At 40.3% G+C, this 23,784-nt stretch overlaps 1 protein-coding gene across 1 annotated transcript in view; it reads right to left on the reverse strand.

Moving 5' to 3' along the window:
• The window catches only part of clasp1a (cytoplasmic linker associated protein 1a), a 93,531-nt gene that overhangs the window by 51,648 nt on the left and 18,099 nt on the right, over window positions 1-23,784 (reverse strand). The window contains exons 3-8 of the mRNA XM_082508368.1: window positions 15,064-15,142; window positions 13,873-13,976; window positions 13,139-13,230; window positions 12,926-13,001; window positions 12,488-12,585; window positions 11,322-11,392 (exon numbers count right to left, since the gene is read on the reverse strand). Of these exons, the coding sequence (XP_082364494.1) occupies window positions 11,322-11,392; window positions 12,488-12,585; window positions 12,926-13,001; window positions 13,139-13,230; window positions 13,873-13,976; window positions 15,064-15,142 (520 nt within the window). The remainder of the gene's footprint in view (window positions 1-11,321; window positions 11,393-12,487; window positions 12,586-12,925; window positions 13,002-13,138; window positions 13,231-13,872; window positions 13,977-15,063; window positions 15,143-23,784) is intronic.

Raw genomic sequence — 23,784 nt, forward strand, 5'->3', positions numbered from 1 at the left:
ATTTTCTAGTCTTATAATGTCCACTCTACGACCCACAGTGATACAGTTTCTTTGGATAAAAGCTAAACACTGCAGTGTGGACTGTTGAATGTTGATAATTAAAATAGGGGATATTTTCTCAATGGGATAAAAAATGCTGTGCACTCCCACATAAGAAAAGGGACACTTGGTATACCCCACATCCAGCGCGAGTAACAACGCGATTACATCACCTCCTTCTGAATGGGTGTGTTTTAACCAAATTAACTGCATTTTTTTTTTTTTTTAATTTTGTAGACACATATTCTCATTTCAGTTTTTATTTCTTATTTCACTGTATTAACTCGTTAGTGTTGTTTAACCCCCTCTGAAAATAAAGGTGCAAATCCTGTTGTTTGAGGACTGAGAGGTGTGCTGCCTTTTCTGTCCACTAGGTGTCAGGATACACTGTGGGTGCAGTGTACAGTGGAGCTGTCAGAGCTGGCAATAGTAATCTGCATGAAGCCCAGATTTATATAACAGCGAGGATCTTTTTATACAAACAGAAGAAAAGCTCAGGGGAACGGGGGATTAACTGAAAGTTTAGCTCAGGAAAATTCTCTAAATCGAGGACAGAGGGAGGGCCTCTTGCTATCCCACCAGCTCGCTCGGTTTTCTTCTTCACCTTTTTGTCCCTTGGTACCCCCTAAGGGAGCCCAGAAGAGTCCATCAGGGATCTTCATGAGGCCCAAGGCGGTGTCTCCATCACTCACTGCAGCAGTTTAGCTGGTGTTATATAAGACAGCTGACTGGTGATCAGTGTTATATCATAATAAAGACTTCCTATGTTTTCCTAAAACAACAGAGGAGGATTTTTTATTTTTTATTTAAAAAAAAAAATCACCTTCTGCCTGCAAATTATGTGCTGATGAAATCTGATGTTTACCATCTCCTGAGATTTGCACAGTGTCCCATTTTATTTTAGACCTCATGACTTCTGTTCATACCCGTTTGTTACAGACGGGATTTGATCCGTCAAATTTCGAACAGAAAACTGAGCTTCTTAGAACCACCGAGCAGGAAGGAGCTCACGTCCCTGTGAATTTCTTAGCTGACAACAATCAACATGTGATCAGCTCACCTATAAATCTGTTTGTTCTTGTCTTTGTATGACTGAAAGAAAAGTTATGGAAATATAAAACAAAACCAGATTAAGAATTATAAAAATAAACACGGAATAAATTAATTTGAGGTAAAAAATGAACATAAGACGATAATCTAAATAAAAATAATTAGTAAATGAAATTATAATTACAGGAAAAAAAAAAATCCTAAAACATTTGACCCCCCCCTTTTTTAAGGTGAATAAATACTGAAGTAAATTAAGACAATTATCAGCATTAAATTAATTGTTTTGGTTCACATTAACAGCTGATTTATTTCTCTTTATTTTTTAAATACTGCCAGCAAAAAAAAAAAACAACCCCCCCCCCCCCAAAAAAAAAAAAACACACCCAAAAAGGCCACTCACATACACTCCTTTTGTGGTGTTCAGTTTTTTTTTTTTTTGGCGCTATTTAATGAAAATCTGTCATTTTTTATCACTTCCTGTCCAACAGGATGGTGTGGGCAGTCTGACACAGTGGTCTCATTACTTCAGTGAGCCTGTGGCTACACATGTCTGTCTCTGTTTCACTAAAACTGTTTCCCCTGGTGTCACCCTGCTTTCAGGGTAGACAAAAAGCACAAAGAGAATTATCGATCACAAGTCCAATGAGCAACGAACACCTACTTTTATAATCCACTGTGGTGATGAGAAAAAGATCCACCTCACTGTCTGTCCCAGTGTTAAGACTCACTTTGTGCAGTCTTTGTTTCCCTAATAACTTTTTCCTCGGGTTTCTGATTTGCTTTTGATAGCACTTAACTTCATTTTTTGCATTATCACGTTTTTTTTTTTTAAATGAGAAAGCAGGATTAAGAAGCTAAATCCATACATTACATACAGACATGTAGCCAAATGAGGAAAGAGAGGCCAACAGAGAGTCAGACTAACAAGAAGCCAGAGCTAGGTGAAGTTGTTCAGGCAGATAAACCAGGTCAGAGCCTGAACCACGTCATTCCAGTAAGTGTGCACCTGTAGGAAGCTGCTCAGCACCTTGGGCTTTGACACATGACACAGGATTGGCTCTCAAACATCTGCACATGGCGGCGACCTCACACAATCAATGAGCAAATACTTAAATGATGACTGGCAGGTAGAATCAGCAGAAACGGAGCAGGTTTCATGACCTGATTCGGACTACCAGCACTACAGTTTAATGTGCAGAAGCAAATTTGGTCATATGTTTTATGGACATCCATGACCACCGATGGGTACTAGGGCAGGGCAATATGGCCAAAAATATTTATCACGATATATATTTGAAAATTTGTGATAATGATATAACTGACGATATAACTGACGTGAGACAAAATACTTTACAACTCCACAACTTTATTAGTGCAAAAAAAACAAAAACAAACAAAAAACCCATCAATGTATTTTCACTTAAACAAACAGCTGTTTTCTATGCAAATTCCTTGCTGCCAGTTTAACCAAAAGGCATTTCCAGTGGAAACTGGCCGACATATCCTGAACTATAACCATGTGTAATATATCTACAAAACTTAAAAAGAGGTTATACACACACAATACGGTAATACTATGTTGAAGAACAGTACGTATCACTCGGCGAGGCTCCTGACTACGGTAGCCGTAATGCTTTGACAATCCATCAAGCGGTGCGGCTTTGTAGCTTATCAAAGTCGTGCTAAAACATTTTTTTACAGATTTTTGAGCGCTGTGTAAGACATAAAAAGTTTGAGGTCAGTAAGCACAACCAGAATTCATACATAAGGCGCACTGTCAATTTTTCAGAAAATAAAAGGATTTTAAGAGCGACTTATTTTCCGAAAAACACGGTAATAACGATGGTCCGCTTGCATGCTCTACCAAAAATTGTACTTTGGTGTGTATTTGACGAAAGCCAAACCAGTTCCACACCACTGAAGTTGCACCATTTTTACAAACCAATTCTGGTTCATCCCTTCATTCAACGATCCGCTTTCGCCCTTCTCGTTCTCCGTCGCCGCCATGCTTTTTCTGCCATGTGCGTATGAAAACAAAGGCACTGCGCATGCGCGTTTGACCCATATTCTATCACGATATTTCATTTTCTTATCATTGCCTAACATTATACCGGTATTACTGTGAACGGTATGATATGGCCCAGCCCTAATGGGTACCTTTGATGTTTGACTCTGACACTCAGACAGAATTACCACTTAAATGCACTATTCGCCTGGAATACCAGCTTATCCTGCTGACTTGGTAACCCAAATTTGGACAAGCAGAAGAAAATAGATAATAGAAAATGAATATCTATTTTTAAGAGTAACAGAAAAAGAATCACCAAATGAGAGCAAACTGCATCTACAGCTGAATCCTGCAAACAGATTACATTGGATTTTTCTAACAAATACATTCTCTGAGATTAAAATCCTTCTCAGAGGACAGCAATTACTGGCATTGCAAGAAACTCCTTAAAAGGTTTGTTGACTTTATTCCAAAAACAAGGGTTGAAATGGAAGTTATACTTTGAATTTGCTAATATTGAAGTCTCCCATAGATTTCTATTTAGCATTAATTAACATTCTCTCAGTGTTTCCAGTGACAGTGTTTGCTTGTTACTGTTTGGGATTTGCTTCACATTCAGGTCTGTGCTCCCCCAAATGAGCCTGTTCACAAACTATTTGCACAGATTGTGAGTGCAGCAGAGTCTGTTTCCCGAGCAGAGGGGCCACTGCTGTACCGGCCTCTTATTGTGCCCATCAAAGACGCTGTTTAAACCCCAGAATCACAGGACTAGAAGGGCTGTCTGCACGATTCACTTGGCAGAGAGCAACAGTAAGACAAAAGCATCATTCAAGAGGTTTATACTCATCTCTTCATTTCTGTGCATCTCCCTTTGTTTTATATAAAGTCCTCCAACACCCCCCCCCCCACCCCCACCCCCTTACACAGTCTCGCTCGCATCAGCTGTGTACTGATGAACAATTATTACAAAATTATTTATTTGTGCGTAATATTAAAATTACACAAGAGGGGTTTAAATACCTCATTCAGCTAAAATAGAAGGCATCTTTCATTCAGATAGTTCTGAGAATAGTTGTCTGGTTCTTTTGGGTCAGCAGTGGTCTAACTATAGCAAACACACTGGTATGTGTGGCTCTTGTTTGATAGCTATCTCTTAACTTTGTGATGAGTTGCTTTGTCATTTTGCTGATATATAATCAGATGTATAATAAATGTAGGCCTTAATCAACAGACGCTGAAACTCTGGTGAAAGTTTATTTACAGAGGAGTTATAAAAGTCTGCACAGTCATTTATAAATGTGTGAACTGACAGTGAATTCCCTCTGGCAGGGGGGGTGCTGAATGATTTTGCAACCGAAAACATTAAAAACAGATGATGTTGACGTCTCTTGTAACATTTAACTGTCCTGCTGTGATCTAGTTTTTGCAAACAGCTGGAAATTTGTACATTTTGCTAATAAACTCAGTTGGCAATGAAGAGTGAACTCATTTGCTCCCAGCTGTCGACATGCAAAATGTATGTTTGAACCTTCTATTTTTATCAGTATGGCCTCTTCGAATCAAAGACATTTAAAGAAAAGGTACTTCTTTGGTGCTTTAAAGCCAAATCCTCCTCCACACAGTAAAGCAGCCAATGGCAGCAAATACACAGCATGCACACACCCACACACACACATTAATGAGCTTGTTAAGCTCTCTGCAAAGCACCACTTTCACTGTGTATGTCACGATCAAAGAGCTTCCTTAGAATGAAGCGCTCTCCTTTCTCCTCGTTCACACACTGGAGTTATACTTGAAATCAGGTTTCACAGCTCAGAGAATCATGTCATTTCTCATTTTACAGACAGTCCCCGACATGATGTCACATGAGTGAAGAAACTCTGTGACTCTTACAACCTGAATTAACATATTTTGTTTATTTTCCAGTCAAGAAATAGATGCTTAAACTGGCTGTCATGATGAGGCTGAGGATGCAGATCTGCTCATCACAGCTGAACACTGAGGGAAACAAAAACCTGCAGAGTCTGCAGGGTTTATGTAAGAGCAGCAGAGCACAGAAAGGGGCTTGTGAGAGCTCACTTACACACACACACACACACACACACACACACACACACACACACACACACACACAAACACACACACACACACACACACACACAAAATGCCTTGGGAATTCAGCCAGTCACAAAAACACTGTGATTGTGTTCAAGAAACTGAGAAGTGAGCAGCTGACATGGCGTCCCACCCACCCACCCACAGCTCTCCTCTGTGGTTATAAATACAGCCTGGATCTGAAGCCTCAGTGTGCGCAGATCTGGAGAAATAATACAAACTTCTAGCTCACATCCGAGATATCCACACAAGCTATCCATCTGAACGATGCACCACGGTAAACCAGACCTCCAAACAGTTTATACATGATTAGAAATCGTCAGAACTCACTGATTTTACGAGTGATTTTAAATAGATTTGGCTTGTTACAAAGATGGAGCTGTATTTATGATACGGGACAATTTAAAGTTTTAAATGCAGCTTTTATTAGCAAACTTACAGCTTATTTTGTGTTGAGAGCAAACACACAGATGCTTGGAGGTTTAATATCTGTGCATAAGTGAGCCTTTGTGTTTCAGTAGTTCTTTCTCCTCTCTGTAGTTTATAGAAAATAAAACATTTTATATGCATGAAATGTATATCATACATAAGAAAGGAAATGTAAAGAAAATGGAACCAAAACAATAAACAGACTACTCCCACACACTGTTATGAAAACCTAAATATTAGTCACAGAACCGCTCCTTTTTTTGCAGCTGGTCTTAAAGTCAACATTTGGCTTGCTAGCATTAATGAAGCTTTGAAACAAACTGCACTGGATTTATTTGGCTAATTTTTGTGGCCCATACTACTCTGCTTCCAGGTAAAATCACCCCTGAGCAGCTCGAGATTACCTTCGCCTCACCCCTGTGGCCGTGTGAAAGCCGAGCACAACAGCAGAAATGAAGCATGAAGCGATCGCAGCAGGTCTGGAACACGACCAGGATCGCCCTCACACCGCCCCACACGATGTCATCTCTCCTGTCAGAGGAGCGCTGACGGTCTGTTTCTGATTTTACGTTGACCTGCAGAATGTTTATTTGGTTCCTGCTTAATCAGAAATTCACCAACATATCACACGCGCAACATATTTATAGAAACTAAGCGAGTGGAAAGGACTCTTGTTTATTTCTACATGTGCTGTATCAGTAGTGGAAAATACTGCAGCAAAATAAATCTCTGACTTCATGTTTCCTAAAGCCTGTTTCGCCCACTTCATCAGGTTTCTTGGAGCATCCGCCTATTTAAAAACGCACCACTCCCACTGTGAGGATGACCTGCTTTCTTCATACAATTCAAGTGCTGCAATAACTTTAGTTCCACTTTGGTTCTTAAAAGAGCTGCTGCTGCCTGCTGCTCTGCCAGTGACTGAACCGCTGATGTAAAACTGCAAAACAAAATTCATGTCGGGGCTGGCTGCTTTTATAACGAAACGTCAGCAGAAGCAAGATTTTTTTGTCCTTGTATACTCCTACCATAAACCGAAGGTGTGCTTATCAAAAATTATACGCACAAAAATATATAATTGAAGGGATTATGTAACAAATTATCTAAATGATATAGAGAAATGTGTAACCATTTCCAGGATAAGGAAAATCAAATTGTCCCTCGTGGCTTCAGGCACCAGCAGGCATTCTCCAAACAAGAGGCAAAAAATGTGACACTACCATGTGCACTGCATGGAGAAATCACAGTGTGACCGCTGAAAGCTGCTGAAGCTTCGTCACAGCAGTCACACTTATAATTATAACGCCACGCTGCTGCAGAAACAACCGGAGACTCCCTCCTCGATTGCCAGAGCTATCAAAAAAGTACAGAAGTGGCTCAGAGCTCAGTTTGCAGCAGAAAAAAAAAGATTACATAAAAAGATAAAAACTCAAACACAGAGCAAAAGAGACGATGATAATATTTTGGGTGTTTCAAAGCGTGTGGTCTGAGAGCTCCTCGCATTTCCAGTCTTACCTTCTCCAGCTGTCATGGTGCAAAGCTGCTGAGCAGAACAGGAATGCAGATCCACAGCTGATCGCTCCACCGATCGGTCAGCTCTAACCGAAGTCTCTGCCACCTCTCTCTCTGTTTACCTCACAGTACTGCCACAGAAATGGCTGCTTTGTTTTGCTCCCTCCCTCGCTCTTGTCGATTTATCCCTCCACAGTCTCTCACTCTGCTCCCTCCTCCCTTGTCTCCTTCCCTGAAAAAACAGCCTGTCTCTTTCCATCTGTCTGTAGTCAACCATCTAGAGAGTGAGCAATTGTATATTTTTGCACTTTTGAGATATTTTTAATCATAAAATTAGTCATTTTAGCTGATCTGTAACAGATAAATGAAACACTAAATGGATGGGATACACCAAGAGAGCTGTAAAAACACGATACTTGTGTAACATATAGCACTTTAGTTGCTGAAATAGCTCAATTTTGTGAGAGGTAAAGCTACGTTTCGTAATTACCCTCTGCAACTATATCTATTACCACCAGGGGGCAGCATTTTACCAGTGGGAGTATTGAGATGTTTTGGGATGTGTGCTGCCCTTAATTTAATTTCTGACATTTCTTTTAAGTCCTACTCCCTATTCCTTCCGAGGCTTTGTCTTTTCCCCCGGATGCCGACCACAACGGTTAAATAAAAGGTGCACTGACTCACTGCTTCCTCTTGTGGTAAAAAGTGATAATACATAGTTGAGCTTTAGCTGACATCCCTCCAACACTACGCATCCTTTAGACATGAATTCAAAGCTGCTTTTTTCAATCTCTTGTCCTTCAGTTAACTTTGGAACAGTTTAAACTTCTGCCCTTTGCAAAAAAGAAGAAAAAACCCCAACTGGATTTATTACAGTTTTCCACTTTTATTAATTTAGGAATATTTTTTCTCTTAGTTCACTTTCATTTTTACTGTGTTATTTAATCAGTGTAATTACTTTCAGTTTTAGACTGAATCATAATTACTGTAATGTGAAGGGTTTTCAGGGGGAAGATTTGGGGACAGAGCAGAATAGAATAGAACCAAAATTCAACAGAAAGCTTTATGCGGGTTTTTTTTACTCACAGTCATGTAGAAATACCAGACTCAATAATCAGATGCAGCAATGCTTCATCGGGCCAGTTGTGTAAACAAATTTGACCAACCTTACAAAAAAATAAATAAAACTAAAGACATTTACTGTAATTCTTTCTCATTTCAGTTTCATGTGTGCACATCTTCAGTTCAGTGTTCGCTCTTAGCTTTTTGCTTAGTTTTGGTACAAAAGCACAAAAAACCTTTGCAGTGCCTGAGTTATTATGAAAGTGAACTACAACTAAAGTCAAAACTTAAAGTTTAATGAAACTGTTAGGTTAATCAAAATAAAATTTAAAACTATACTTTAAAAAAAAAAAACCTGACTTACGAAGACCCCATTTAACGAAAAATTCAAGTTACGAAGGCACTTAACGGCAATATCTCTGCCCGTGTTACGATGCCCGTGTAACGAAATCCACTGGCTCTGATTGGCTGAGCCCAGAATGCCCAGAACGCCCACAATGCCTTCCGAATCATGTGACAACCCCCTTGGCTTTCGTATTTGCGCTTCGTTGTTCCACTTGAACGACTCAAAAGGCGCAATGGGTGCTTCGACTTACTAAAAATTTCGACTTAAGAAAGACCCTCGGGAACTAATTAATTTCGTAAGTCGGGGTTCCACTGTATATTTTTTTTAAATATATAGATGAAACATCTATACTCTCTCTCAGTTTGGTCACACTACCATCCTCAGGCATCCATGTATGTGTTCGTTGAAACTCTAAATGACTGTTAAATTTAGCCCCTGACAAATGTGCTCATTGCATAATAACATTAACTGAGCATTTTCAAACAATATAAACTCAATGAAACATCAAAGTTGCGCTTCAAACTACAGTTTAACACAATTACAACTGAAGTACAAGAAAAAAATGTAAAACAAAATAAAAATAAAAAGGCCTATAATAACTCAGTGCAGTATAACAACCCATTTCCTCAATGCTTAGAGCTTATTATAGTAACCATTGTCCTTGATGTAAATATGTAAGAAAAACTGTGTATGTTTCTGTTCTGTGTCCTGTTTGTTGTATATGTGTCTTCTAGCTGCTGTTACAACCAAATTTCCCCTTGTGGGACAATTAAAGGATTATTCTATTCTATTCTATTCTATTCTTATTTTGCTGTCACGGCACTCACTGCCCATCCACATTAACACCAGACATTCCCCTCTCTCTAAGACTGACAGATTTCAATTAAAACAAGTCACAGAGTCAATTTCAGTTGAGCTGTGAAAGAGACGAGTCGAGCCAAGCAGCTGATCGTGATGGATATAAAGGCTCAATATCTAATAAGCGCTGAAATGAGTCATGTGTACATGCTCCTCTCAGTCCTCCAAGTTAACTTTCACACAGCAACATGAACACTGGCTAAAGTGTCCACCTTTATTTATTATTAGGACTCACGCTCAGGAGTTGCTTCATATGTCCTACGGAGCTGAGCAATATTATTTATCCTCAGTGTCTGAAATTAAAGGAGATTACAAAGAAACTGACTGATGAGAACATTTTTTCTGGACTGGCTATAAGTAAAAAACAAGGATTAACTTAGGGGGGGGGGGGGGGTGTCAGGTGGGATTTTTTTCTCCACTTTGATGGATTTTATACAGATCAATTTAAGGAGTCGAATAAACAGAACAAAGAAGATGAAAATATGGTGCAAAAATAACCGATAAAAATAGCAGGAAAGAGATGAAAGAACTTCAGTGCCGACTGAAATGCTGTGTCATCATCTTAACATTGCGACTGTGACTCAGCAGGCTGGTGAATACAGCTTAAATCTGACAGAAAATCGTGCCTCATCATGATTGATCAAGTCTTACTGAAAGTTAAACTTCACATGACACTCAAAGAAACTCAGAGCGGCAGCTGAGACGGGAGGTGGAGACTGTTTTGAAACACTGATCCCCGTCTCACCGTGGTCTCCTCGGATCAGCTGTTCTTGCTGTAAATGCGGCGTTAGCTGCAATTAGACAGAGTCAGCAGCTCCAAATGCGAAGAATTTCTAACATCCACCCAACTGCAGTTTTATTTTTTTGTGTTTCTGATATATTAACAGAGTCTGCTAGTCTTTTTTTAGTTCCACAGAGGGACAACTGAAATCTCTGACTCTCGCCCCAGGCTGTCCATTGGGCCTGAAACCCTCCCCCACCCTCCTCCTTTCTCCACATTCATGTACACATTCAACATGGAGGGTAGACTCAGAAGCTGACACGCCAGAAAAAGAGAGTGATGACACAGGAGAGAAAAATCTGCCACAAGGAAGATGTTGTCTTCAAGCTCTGCTGTCAAATAACTCCTAAATTTCACCCTGCACCATATGACAGACACACCAAGCTGTCCCATCCCCTCGAAACAAAAACGACTTAAACCACCAGAAAGAGAATTGTTTATGCTCCAGGGCTGCAACTGAGAAACCTTAACCCATGTATTTGTAGCTAAAAATCTCAGACATCCCCTGAACAGATTACAAAGAGGGCAGCTCTAAGGACACACTCACTGAACCATGAGTTCATATGTCCTTGTGAGAAGCAGTCTGATACAAAACGCCCACCAAAAACAACAACTACAACAACAAATGTATAAACTACAACACAGATGAAGCCTAACACCTCAGAGGAAGTCACAGTCTCTGGTCAAAAAAACAGGAGCAGTAAAATGGCCTGTATTTATATAGCGCAGTAATATTCAGCTAAAACCTCTGCAGCCACCAGGTTCACTGAAACCAGCTCTGCAAGTTTCAGCTGATTTTGCAGCTGACTCAAAAACAAAGGTGCAGGAAATCGGAACCTTTGCAGATTCACTTTCAGGACAACAGGCCCTCAGAGACCAGCTGTTTGGTCAGCCTGACCGACCAAGCGGGAGTCAGCCAGTCAGACAACGGGGAAAAACTACAATCTTTAATAAATGTGTTTGAGACGTCCCACCTGTTGCTTTTTGATAGAAGACACTGAGGTACATATAATTTATCCAGCCTAAAACTACAGAGATGTGATTTGAATTTCCACATCAGCCAGCCTCTAATGTGCTCTGCATACCAGCAGAAAGAAGCCTGAAGCAAAGGGAGGAGCACTCACCTGAACCAGAAGATGAGATCATGTTCCCGGATCTTTGGACTTCATCGAATTTGCTGAAGATTACATTCAAGCTGTAACAGAGGGACAGAGAGAAAGACAAGAATGTGAAGATAATTATGCAGATGGCACATAAAACAAAGCAGATGGGCAGCAGAAAGTAACTAAAGACCTGTTTACTGCACTATCCATCACCTCCGAGGTGAGAAGCCCTCCCTCGGCTTTCTGCTGCAGGGACCAAAATAGACCGAAACCACCACACAGATGACTAACAGGCAACGGGGCCAGAGAGAGAGCGAGCGAGAGGGGTGATGGAGGGGTGCAGAGACATATGGCCCAGTGTGAAGGAGGAACGAAGAGGACACAAAGGGAACAAAGAAGATGCCGCATCTGAATGTTCGCTGGTATCTGATATTAAACGTGAAATCACGTTTTGAGCCCGAGCTACAAAATTCTGGCGCCGTTTCAAAGAGCTTGTTCATGGCTGATTACAAGAGCGATGACCATAAATCCGATTTAGGAAAAAATAAATCATCTGGGGTGTTCAGTCATGAGCCAGAAAGTAACCTCTGCAGTGTGGATTTAGACCAAAAAGTGCACGCACAGCAGCTCTACTGCAGTTCAGCTCAACTTTAAATCTGCAGCCAACTTCATAAATAATGAATCATAACAGAATATATATTTTATGTTTAAACAACCATTTATTTTACACTCTGTGCTGATTTCTGATGCTAAATCACAGGTTCACAGGTGCTCCGATGAGCTGCAGAATCATGTTTTAGGAAGGTATAATCCTTATATATGGATAATTCGATAGCAATTTAAAACCGTGGTAATATAAAGAAAAATCATCTAATTTATTTAGCATTAAAAATGGGAAATTCCTGCAGTACATCAGCCAAATCTGTAGAAACTCAATATGTGAAAAAGGCTAAATAAAATTTTATATAATTCTAATTAAAAAGAGACTCTTGAAAGTAGGGTTGCTATAAAATGTTTAATGACTTTTACATTTTACCCACTTGAACCAAACAGCGCGTGAAAATCAAGCTGTGGTTGGAACAGGGAACTAATAAAGGGCTCTCTGTTCATTAACCATCGCTCTACCGTTAATCAATGAAGGCTATCAAAGAGAAAAATTGTTAAACGGCAGCGGCCTGTTCTCTTACCGTGACTGTGGCAGGCCCTTCTTGCTGAGATCCAGCCTCACCCTCTCACCCACATGTCTGTAGATCTCCACCAGGGAGCTCATGGCTCCATCACGGACCTGGTGACCAGCATCACACAACAACATCAGAGAGGAGTCAAACAAACAGACGTTTCTATTCAGATGTTCCACAGCAGAGTCACCATGAATAAAATGATGTCATCAGACAAACCAATGGGGTGAAAAAAATTACAACTTTCACCTCCAGATGGCAGCATTTAATCAGGTACTCTATATGACATCCCTAGTTAACTCACTGCACCACCTGGTGGTACAAGGTGGTGCCGGCTGGCTTAATTTAAACTTCACCTGGTGTCTCTTCAATGTTTTGGTCATAAATTACACAAAATCTTCTAAAAAGAAAAAACGAAAAGAAGAGAGATGTCATGGTAGGCTTTACCTGACTAGTGGGGTCCCCCAGGAGGTTACATATATGAGGAACAATTTTATTGAGAGTCAGGCCTTGGGCTCCATATCTGTAAGACAAACAGATCAGAGTAATGAGCAGCGGGAAAAAAACGAGGAGACGGGAGGACACAGATTTTTAAAAATGAGGTCACGTGACAGCCCAATCGGCCTGCTCGAGCAGAACGAGCGAAGGAGGGAAACTCACGTGTTCAGCGTGGCGATGAGACAAAGGCACACTCCTTCTCTGGTCCGGTTGTTTTTATGCTTGAAGCCTCCCAGCATTCGGTCCCACACGTACTGCAAAAATACACAACATCATGTACACAATGAAACAGGACTTTTTCAAGCTTTTGACTACAAGGGGCCAACAGCTGTGGCTGCAAAAAAATCATCTGTTTATAGAGGAGTCTACGGGTAGATTGCCCTGACCTCAGTAAACACTTTCCCATTTATGTATATCTTAATTGTGCCTGGTTTAAATGTTAAAAGGGAGGATTATCAATGTTATGTTCATTGGCTAACGACATGTGATTGATAAGTCGTTAGTCAATGAGTGTGCTGCGTCCTCAGGTTTATAGCTGGCTCTATTGATGCAGTTCACCCAGATGATCAATTTGAAGCTTCAGAGCAGGACTTGGACAACCAGTGGTGGATGTCACCATGGTAACTTCTTTCTTTTATGCTGTCTGTGCTGGAGACCCTGGGTGTAACACCTGTCTAACAAGGTCAATCACTGGCATCCTGCCGGCCACCTGCCAGCCCCCAGCTTCCACTGCAGGAAGTCTGCGGGTGCAGACGGGTGTGGCAGCAGACTTTCACACCCAGTGAGACCCCCAAGCTCACCACAGAGTAAACAAGTGAGAACTAAAGCCGACATCCATCTGAATTTGAGCTAATGCATGACCGCCTGAACTGTCTTAGAAAAAGTGAGCGTGTTACCTGCGGATTGGCGGTTTGTTCCATGATCTTTAGCAGCAACGTTTGGTCTGTTTCTCGCACCTGATCTTTGGCATCTCCCAATCGATCAATAAGGCTGGGCAGAACTGAGTGAGAAAATAAAATATGAGTTATTTATTGGTACTTAACGATGGTGAAATGGCTCAGTTGTACAGGACGTTTTGTCAAGTTATTCTCATGCAAAGTAAGAGCAGATGAAGTGATCAACAGCACTCAACAGAAACTTGGTGAGAAGAGGTGAGAACAGTAGTTTGAAACTCTGAAACAAAAGCTTTTGATTTTTCACACATTTAAATTCAGGGGAGGATGCACTGAGAAACTTAGGTCATGTCCACACTAATACGTTTTCGTTTGAAAACGCATCTTTTTCTTTTTCTGGAAAGCGGAGGCTTTGGCCTTCTGTCCACACTGAGACGGCGTTTTTGGTCAAGGAAAACGCAGCGTTTTGAAAACGCCCTCCAAAGCAAATACATTTGAAAATGCAGTTTTCGCGTCCCAGTGCGGACAGTGAGCCTTTTCAAAAACGATGACACATTTTAGTCATGTGATGCAGTCATGTGACCAATTAAACTAAGATAGCAGAGGGCATTATACAGCAGTTTTGTTTGCTCTCAATTTTGACAGCCCTATTAAAGATTAATATCAGTTTGTACATGCTCCAGATAGCTTTTCTTCAAATTCTTTAATTCTCACTCGCTTTTGCAACTTTGTACTTTTGTGTTACTCGACATGTTTCAAAGAGCCTGAAAAAAATAAAATACAAAATACAAAAATACAAAATATGTTTTGTTTGATATTTGTCGATGTGTTTAAATGTGGATGAAGATTCATCCTGAGGGGACTGGGGCAAATAATGAGAGACACTGAGAGTCAACTTCCCTCAATATCAATCAGTATGCAATATTAACATTAAAATACATAAAAACTAAAAACTGAAAGTAAACTTAACAATTTTTAATTAGATAATGCAAACTAACTTTAATTTATAAAGATAATGACAAATGAATAGACTGAGTTTCACTGGTCAGGGTTTTTTTTTTTTTTAATTCAAGCATTTGAAATAATATAGAGAAAAGCTCTGACTTCACTTCAACTCGATCAGATTACCACTTTAAAAATCCAACATTAAATAAAACATTAAATTCGCATCAAAGATTGAAATTTGAGTCTTACCTGTTCCCACCTGGGCTCTAAATCGCTCCTGTAACCTTGTCACTAAGGCAGATAAGAGGTCCAGGCCGAGCAGCGCCACCTGGTGGAGACAAAATGAAATGCACACATTAAATACAATTTAATGTAAAAAATAAAACAAAAACAAAAATCATCACAGAAATCTTAAACATATACAATTACATGTAAATATTTCTTTTACATTTAATAGAAAAAATGAAATCAGAATGAGGAATTTATCAACAAAGAAACACTCGACACAGGCCTGAGTGTGAAAAGGGGTGAGGTTAAAACAACAAACTGTGTGCACCATGACTCAGGGTACACACTCACAACACTGACCTGTAACACAGGCCCTGCCTCTTGCAACTTTCCTTGTCATGGGGTGAGAGAACTGCTCAAGGAACGCTTAGTGAGAGCAGTCCAGCTGACACCGTAACAACAACAACACACACGCATCGCCTGGCGAATGTCCAGGGTTTGGTGCACTTTTTGGAAACCCAATTACTGTGTGCAACAATAATAAAACAACGAGTAAAACAGCAAAGCAACAATGGCTGCTGCAATCTGCTGGGAGCAAAGATCCTACTGGGGAAACTTCAATATTATTCATCTCAGGATGAAGTTTAATCTGTACAGAGAACCTTTTTTTGTCTCAGCATGTCAGTACAGATGAATTATTTTAATGAAACTGCATAAAAAGTGCTGTTTAATTTTATAAATATGAAGAAAAGGCTTGTGATCCACACATTAACCCTGGAGAATTGATTCTGTTCCTCTGGATGTTACTGTTTCACTGGGACAAATGTTTCTTCACTCATCCAGTTTACTTTTACAGTTTCAGCTGACTGCAGGTTTCCTCAACAGTATAAACAGTACATTTGCATAACCAGCACCACTGACTAACAATTAGTTTCTTGATCATTAATATGCAAATTGTAATGAACCTTCATCAGTGGCTATGCGCACCATTTACAGAAAGCTGGGAAATGGCTGCAATCCCGTCACTGTAAGATGGTGAAGTATATACTCCTCAGTTCCGAGATGGTCTTTCCCTCTTCTACCGGAATGGCCTCTATTAAATTTTTTGTATTTCCTCTATTTTAATTCAAATGTAAGTTACATTTTATAACATAATCCCAACCATGAGTGAGAGGTGTTGCAGAGGGGGCGGGGACCTCCACTAACTGAACAACCTCATTCACCCCCAACTGGACGGCAGATTTCCACACCTCCATGAGCCTGGTTTGGCTGGAGGTTTCTTCCTTTATAAAGGGAGTTTCTCCTTGCCATTGTCGTCAAACCGGTTGCTCATAAGGGGTAATTTGATTGTTGGGGTTTTGTCTGTTTTCTTGTATTATTGCAGGGTCTTTACCTTACATAATAAAGTGCTTAGAGCCAACTGCTGTTGTGATTTTTCTACCAGCAAATTTACTGGGAACATAAGAGAATTTTAACACCTTAATTTAATTGTCTTTAATTTAGGGCTGTTTTAAAGACCTGCAGGAATCCTACCCTTAAAACCACCGAACTACAAAGTGCTCTTCCCTTTATATTTTCCTCAGTGTCTCCAATGGATGCCTCTCCCCTGCTGCAGGCAGAAGTCCTGGTTATCTGCAGCTCTAATCCTCAGATCAGACTCTTTGTTCTGCAGCTGGAGAGAATGACGGTAATTAGACTGACGACAGGCCCCACACGAAGAGAGAAACCCTGCACAGGAACGCAAAACAGGTTCACTTGAGCTCTTTCTTGGAGTCATAGCTGGAGGTAAAGAGTCTTTTCTGGAAAATTGAATTACACAAGGAACGCCAAAGAAGAACGTGGTCCAGTCCAGGACAGACAGGCTCCGCCTCTTTGCAGACAGATGGCTAACTCTCTTTCTGCTGCCACCCACATCCAGAGCCCCCAAAACATACACACACACACACACACACACACACACACACACGCACGCATGTATATCTCTATTTCACCCCCACCCTGAAGGCTCTGGACCCAAATCTCTCAGACATCATCCCTTCCAAATTCCCAAATCCTCCAATCCGACATGCTCGGCTCTAGTTTCTTCCCCTCCTCTTATCTGCTGCATTTCAATCCTGACAGTGTGTCAGCAAATGTCCACACTGTAAGAAAAATTCTCATCTGAGTGTCCCTTTGCTAACCTTAAAACACAGTTAAAAGAAACTCTGTTGGGGTGAAAAATAAGGTCACACAGTGAGAAAACTAGAAACGTAAAGTAACGTAAAGTAATCCGACCCCCTTAAAGCACAAGGCTGGGCCACTTGGTTTACTGTTTTCTAAGAAACCACCAAAGGCAACAGCAGCACAGCTGCATGGGGACAGCATAATTTTTACATGCTGACACTGTAAAATAAGATAGCTGAAACTGGCGCAGGGCATCAGCGTTGCACGTCCCCTCATGTTGAGTTTTAATATGTTTTGAGTTTGTGGATTTAATTTATTTAGTCTGACAGTAAAAGAAAAGAGCTGATTTTTCCTAATTTACAATGTAAAAGCAGCAGTTTTAAAAAAATGTGTCCATGCATCAAGGGCACAAAACTGTGGCCTACTTTTCACGCACAGTCCAGGTCACACTATTGCACAACAGTGCGGGATAACAGGGATTTGCACAGGCTAAACTTTATTAATATCACAAAGAAAGAAACAACCACCTCACTAACAGGTAAGAAAAGAAAAGAAAAAACTAAAGACCAGCAGAAAAATTACAATAAGCAACATAAACCATGCGATAAATAACCAATAACTTTCAAACCCTAACCAAAGTAATACTCCACATAACAAAACAGCAACCCTAAACAGAATGATGTCATCACAAGCACTACAAGCTGCAGTTCCTCTAACGTCCACCAGGTGCTCCAGCAGTTCTCACAGACTTTACATTACAAATAAACATGCTTACAGCTGGATACAAAAATATGTTTTTTGTCTCTATGCCTAACCCTATGTAGCACCAGACTATTTTCCCTTCCTGAGATTGTACCACAGGTTTTTCTTCCTGTAAAAAGAATGTTTTTCTTTCCCAGAGTCGCCAAGGGTGTGGTCATACCTGGTTGTCAGGTTGTTGGGGTTTTCTCTCTTTTACCTTATAGTATAAAGCACGTTGAAGTGACTGTTGTGAGATTGAATGACAAATGAAGCTGAACTGCACTAAATTGAAATGGAATTGATCTGAAATTCAATAATCTTAAAGGCAACAAGGGCTGTGCCATAACACTTGGTCTGTCATAATAACCACATACATTTTTATGTGATAGGAAAGTGTCATATCGTAATATTGTTACCATAGCAGCGACATCCATTTACATTCCCTAGTGTGCATAACAACTGCTAGAGGTGGAAACAATAAATGTGTTTTACCACTTGAGACAAAAACGCACAGCTGAGTACAGCCGGGCTACAAAGGAGGAGATGATGATGAGCAACCCTCCGCGCGTCGCTGGAGTACTCGCTAGTGACACTCCATATGACTCCAAAGCAAATGGTGGATGGAAATTAATGATTCGGTCACAGGGAGAAAAAGCAGGACTTTAAACATCTGGTTAAAAAGCTCAATCCAGCATACAAGATCCCAGGTAGAAAATATGTTCCAGCTTTATTCTATGACAATATTGTGCAACCATTGAAAGGATTACAAGGTTCAACTAATTTAGTTATTGTTCAGTTAAAGTGTTAATCAGTTATTTTATACTTTTATAATACTGTGTCGCTATAGTGCTGCTGGCACATAGTTTCAGAAGATCATCATCATCATCTATATCGCCCACCCCTGTAGGCCACTTAAAAAAAACAAACAAAAAAAACAACTGAGTTTCTAAAGATTTTCAGCACAGGCAAAGGTCTCTGAGCAGTAAAGCTACCCAGCTGGAGCTGAATGTCAGCTCAGTTCACACAGCTGCAAGACGAGTGGCTTCTTTCAAAATCTGAGCTCACAATGAAGGTTCAGACTTGAAGCATTTGTGGCAGTTAGTGGTCAGACCGTGACGCGTGTTTACCTCAGCTCAAATATGCACCCTGCCGTCACTGAAAGCAGCTTCAGCCTCGCTCGATATTTACTCTGTCAACATGCACGTGTTGGTTTAGCTTTCCATTCACTGAGATGCTGCTTCATGAAGCAAAGACAGCAAATCTCCCAATGTTTACATGATTTCAGGGGCAACCCGTGAGTATGAAGATTTTATTGATCACTAAGGTCTGGATACTCAATCCATGTGCTGTCTGATACATCTGGCGGGCTGGGTGGTTTTGTACATGATAAAAATGCGGAAAAAAATTATTATAGTAAATAAATCATGTGGAAATGTGGTAAGTAAAGTAAAACAAAACACGGGATGCATATTTAGGTTAGAAAACTAGCGAGGGGCAGTAAACTTTAGAAGTCCAGTCAGTTTGTTTCCTGATCATGTAAAAGAAAAAGTTCAGAAAGGACTCTTGGATCAGGCTGTGATCAAACTAACCCACTAGCATCAAGCCTCGTTCAGAGGAACACGAGTGCCTCTTCATCGTCATCCGAGTGGCTGGAAAAACCCGGCAACCCACAACTGGCCACTCTGATGTGGAGAAGCCTTTAAATTAAATCAAGAATTTCTCTCAACTCGCCATCTCATTACCAGTGGAAACACTACACACGGACACACACACACACACACACACATGCAGCAACCTGTAAAGACAAGCAAAACTCAGACATCGATCAAACTCCTCAAAAATGAGCCGTGTCCCTCACACACGGAAAGCCAGATCATTTTCCAGCTTTGTAATTATATACAGCATACCTGTCCCTCCCTCCCAGCCTCCTGCTCTGTAATCACCACATTCTCATGTCTCTCACAGTGCCATAAATCAAGAACTTTTGTCTTTACTTGGTCTACCTTTCAGCTTAAACTCTAACTGTAGCTTACAGGTCTGTTTTCTGGATGCAGCTGCAGGTCAGAGATGAGCGCAGCTGACATTTATGGCTTCATTTTTAAGCTGCTGATGAGCATTAACATTTGAGTCCTTTTGATAGTTTGTTTATCAAAGCTGTATCTGTGCTGCAGGCTGAAGAACAACGACAGACAGTGCTGCATGCAAACACAGCGCAGAATGAGAAGTTCTGATTCCCGGCATGCAAATAGCCTCTCTGTTGAGGTTTGCAGGGAACAGGCAAGCTGCACAGGGAAGATGGTGCTCAATTTAAATCAGTCATTATTTAAAGTTTTTCAAAAACAACACCCTGTTTTCTGTATGACAGACAGGACACCTGTCCAGGGTGTACCCCACCTATCATCCTATGGTAGCTGGGATAGGCTCCAGGCACTACATAAGCGGAAGAAAATTGATGGATTGCAAAAAAACAATACAACCAAAAAAAAAAAAAAAAAGCCCATAAAAATCAAGACATGAGAGTGAAGACTGAATCAACCAGAATTAACAAATTAAATTACATTAACTTTGAACTACTCTGTCTATATTTCTCGTTACAGCTATTGCACAAGTTTACTCCTCTGGCAGATATGCATCTCTTCTAATTCCGTCTGATTTCATAATGATATAATAATATAATCTCTCCAACAGTTTGAAAGGAGATGATTTGATGCTCTGTATGCTGAAATTAATTCAATTGTAAATTGTTATTAAGTGCATTTTAACAAATAGTCTATTTGCTGGTTCAGCTGATCCATTAATAACCGGCTGCCCTCCACAAGGCAGATAATGCATCGAGCTATCAAGGAACAACACAACAAATAAAATTCTGTTTGATTCAAGAGACCTTTATTGTTATGCAGCATTAAAATAGTTTTATTAATACGCATCAATATCAAAGCCTCCATCTGGATGATGAGTTGTTATAAAGGAGGGTATCAGCTACAGAGACCAAACCTGGTTTTTGTATTAAGCTGTAAGCATGTTTATTTCTGCAGTAAAGTTGGGCATTTTAAAATGTCAGTCTGTGGGGACTGACTCACTGCTGGAGCCTCAAGTGGAAATATTGTAATATGAGGAAGTCATATTTAAATGCACAAGTTTACATAAAGTCAAAGAGAATGGAAAAATCCAAGAATGCTGAAATCATGATGAACTGTGGACCCACCAGAAGTGGGTTTAAACATGGCTGTTTCACCTTTTAATGGCTTTCACAGAGTCTCAACTGTTGCCAGTGTGTTTCTTTGAGTGCGCTCAGTTGTTGCTGCTGCTGCTTTTAGTAATTCGCCTGTGGCAAAAGGGACTCATGAGCACCTCAGCCCGCGTCACTGCCTGTCCCGTGGTTAGCGTCTGATAGACCTCAGCTCTACCTTTAGGACACTGCAAAATAAACACCAGTCGCACCAAGACCAAAGAAGAAGATTTTGGTTTGTTAGAGTCAGAAAAGAAGAAGAGTCTTTTCTAAAATAAAATGCAGCTTTAATAAAAGCTGCTATTTGACCTCTTCAGAGTTTATAGTTACTAACTGTTTAACAGAGGGTTTAATTAGTAATGACAGTCTGTGATATAAAAGATGGAAGTAGCGAATAGGCTTAAAATAATAATAACAATAATAATAATGTATACTTAGTGAAGCAGTGGGCAGCCACTGGGCGCCCGGGGAGCAGTGTGTAGGGACGGTACCTTGCTCAGGGGTACCTCAGGGTAGCTGTTCAGTGGATTTGAATCCCCGACCCCGGCCACCACTCTACCTACTAAGCTATCCCTGCCCCCAGATTAAGATTAAGCTTTAAACCTGCATTCCTCCTAATGTCCAACAGGGGGCAATTTCTTTGTTGCAAAAGTTTGGAAATTCACTGCTAACATTTCTGATCTTAGGAAACACCTTCCTGACTCAGTCGCTAGTTTCAGGTCTCACTGAATAAAATAGGATATTCTAGAGACTGTTTTCATTGAAGTCATAAAGGACCGTGAATTTTTTTCTACTCTTGGATCTGTATGATGTCACTGGGGAAAAGCCCCACCCACATGAATAATCATTTTGAACTATGCAAAGTTCAAAAATCATGCAAAGCTGCTCTAGAGGACTCCAAGAATAAAAAATATTTAGATGGAAATGAGGACAATAGGTCGCCTGCATATTATTCCACACATGCAGACTGGGAGTGTCCCAGTTCAACCACAGGCTCATACAGGCGGGGCCAGACTCATCTAAACAATTTCCAACATGCACCAGATACAGTAACAGAGTGGGAGTGATTAATTGTGATGCTATGCCACCATTTGGAGTTTGCGGTGATTAGCCAGCAGTGACTCAGCAGCACTCAGCAGAGCTCAGGACTCCGGGCAGGGTGGCAACTGGATGATGGAGCTGTGCAGTAAACTCTTATTACAGCCGAGAGCCAACAGCACTTGTAATACAGAGCACATTTAAAGACGCACAGACACAACGCTCTTTCACGGTTCACTTCCTCCTGAGATGGCGCTTCATACTCGAATTGCTGCAGTGAAAACACTGAAATGGGAGCATCCTCCTCCGGACATACTGCCACTGACACTAATACATGCTTCGCTCAAGTTCAAACATGCTTTATGCTTTACGTGAAAGAGTGGAGCCACTAATTACAGGGGAAAATAACAACAGAAACAGCAGTAATAGTGTTTGGCCTCCAAAGAAGTGTCAGAGCTTTTTGTTACAAATGATCACGTCTGTTTAAATCTCCTTAAATCATGATCAGCAAATTTATGTAATAGACACTGAGAACAGAAATCTGTGTCCTTTATTTCTTTAATGGGGTTATAAGGCCAAAATGCCTGAACCTTATTTAAGTATAATAGCAATCAAATGAAAATTGAAAACAGTTTTATCATTTGTAAATGCTAAAAATCAGCCGCAGACAAAACTCAAGGTTATAGATTAGACACATTAAAGTAAAAATAAAACAGCAACTTCTTTGCAAATAGGAAAAACATTGGTTTGCCAGTGATTGCACTGAATTGTCTTGCATTTGGTGAACAACTGCAAGTAGTTTTAGTGAAAAACTGGTTGTCCAGAGGGTTTGATTGCACATGTTGCTAGGTGGGAGGCAACCTGTCGCCAAACAATTGTTGCTCGATTTGCACTGCAAACGCTCTCTGCTAGATTGGTGAAGCTTTGCAAATAAGAATCATCTAATTTATTTGCACCAAAGAATGCAACTCACATGCGATGCTGTCTCTTACATTGTGAGATCTGTCTCTGACAGCTGGTTATGTCCTGCATAGATTCCTTTATAAAAGCAAGGTTGAGCACCTGTGTCCTTGTTTTTGAAGCCAACATTTCACAGACTGCAAATTCACTGCTAACGTTAGGTTAAATAATTTTGATGGTGTTGTTACAATAAATGTTTACTGAATGCTGCAGCCCCTGAAGGCTCCACAACACTGTTCAATATAACATAATTCCTCCACTAATGACTGGCTCTATTCATCCATACATAGAAAACAGATCTCGAGATTTTAATAACCAACTTTGAAGGAAAAAGGGCAATAAAAACAACATCCAAAATACAGCAGGAAGTAAATTGAAAGAAGGATGGGACTAAACACACACAGATAAGGCACATATTTTATCTCTTAGAATTAGAATTTATAAGCTAACCTTAATTAAATAAAATAAAAAAATAAAATCCTTTAATTTCACTCACTAAAACTGGAGCTTAGCCTTCTTGGACCGTCTGTTAGTACAAAGTTACTCCATTGCAAGTTTTTCTAGTTTTAAAGTGTTTGGACAATGGAGTGTTTGAAAATTTCACACAATCT

Source organism: Aulonocara stuartgranti, assembly GCF_965226115.1.
Source record: "Aulonocara stuartgranti genome assembly, chromosome: 16".
NCBI lineage: Eukaryota > Metazoa > Chordata > Actinopteri > Cichliformes > Cichlidae > Aulonocara > Aulonocara stuartgranti.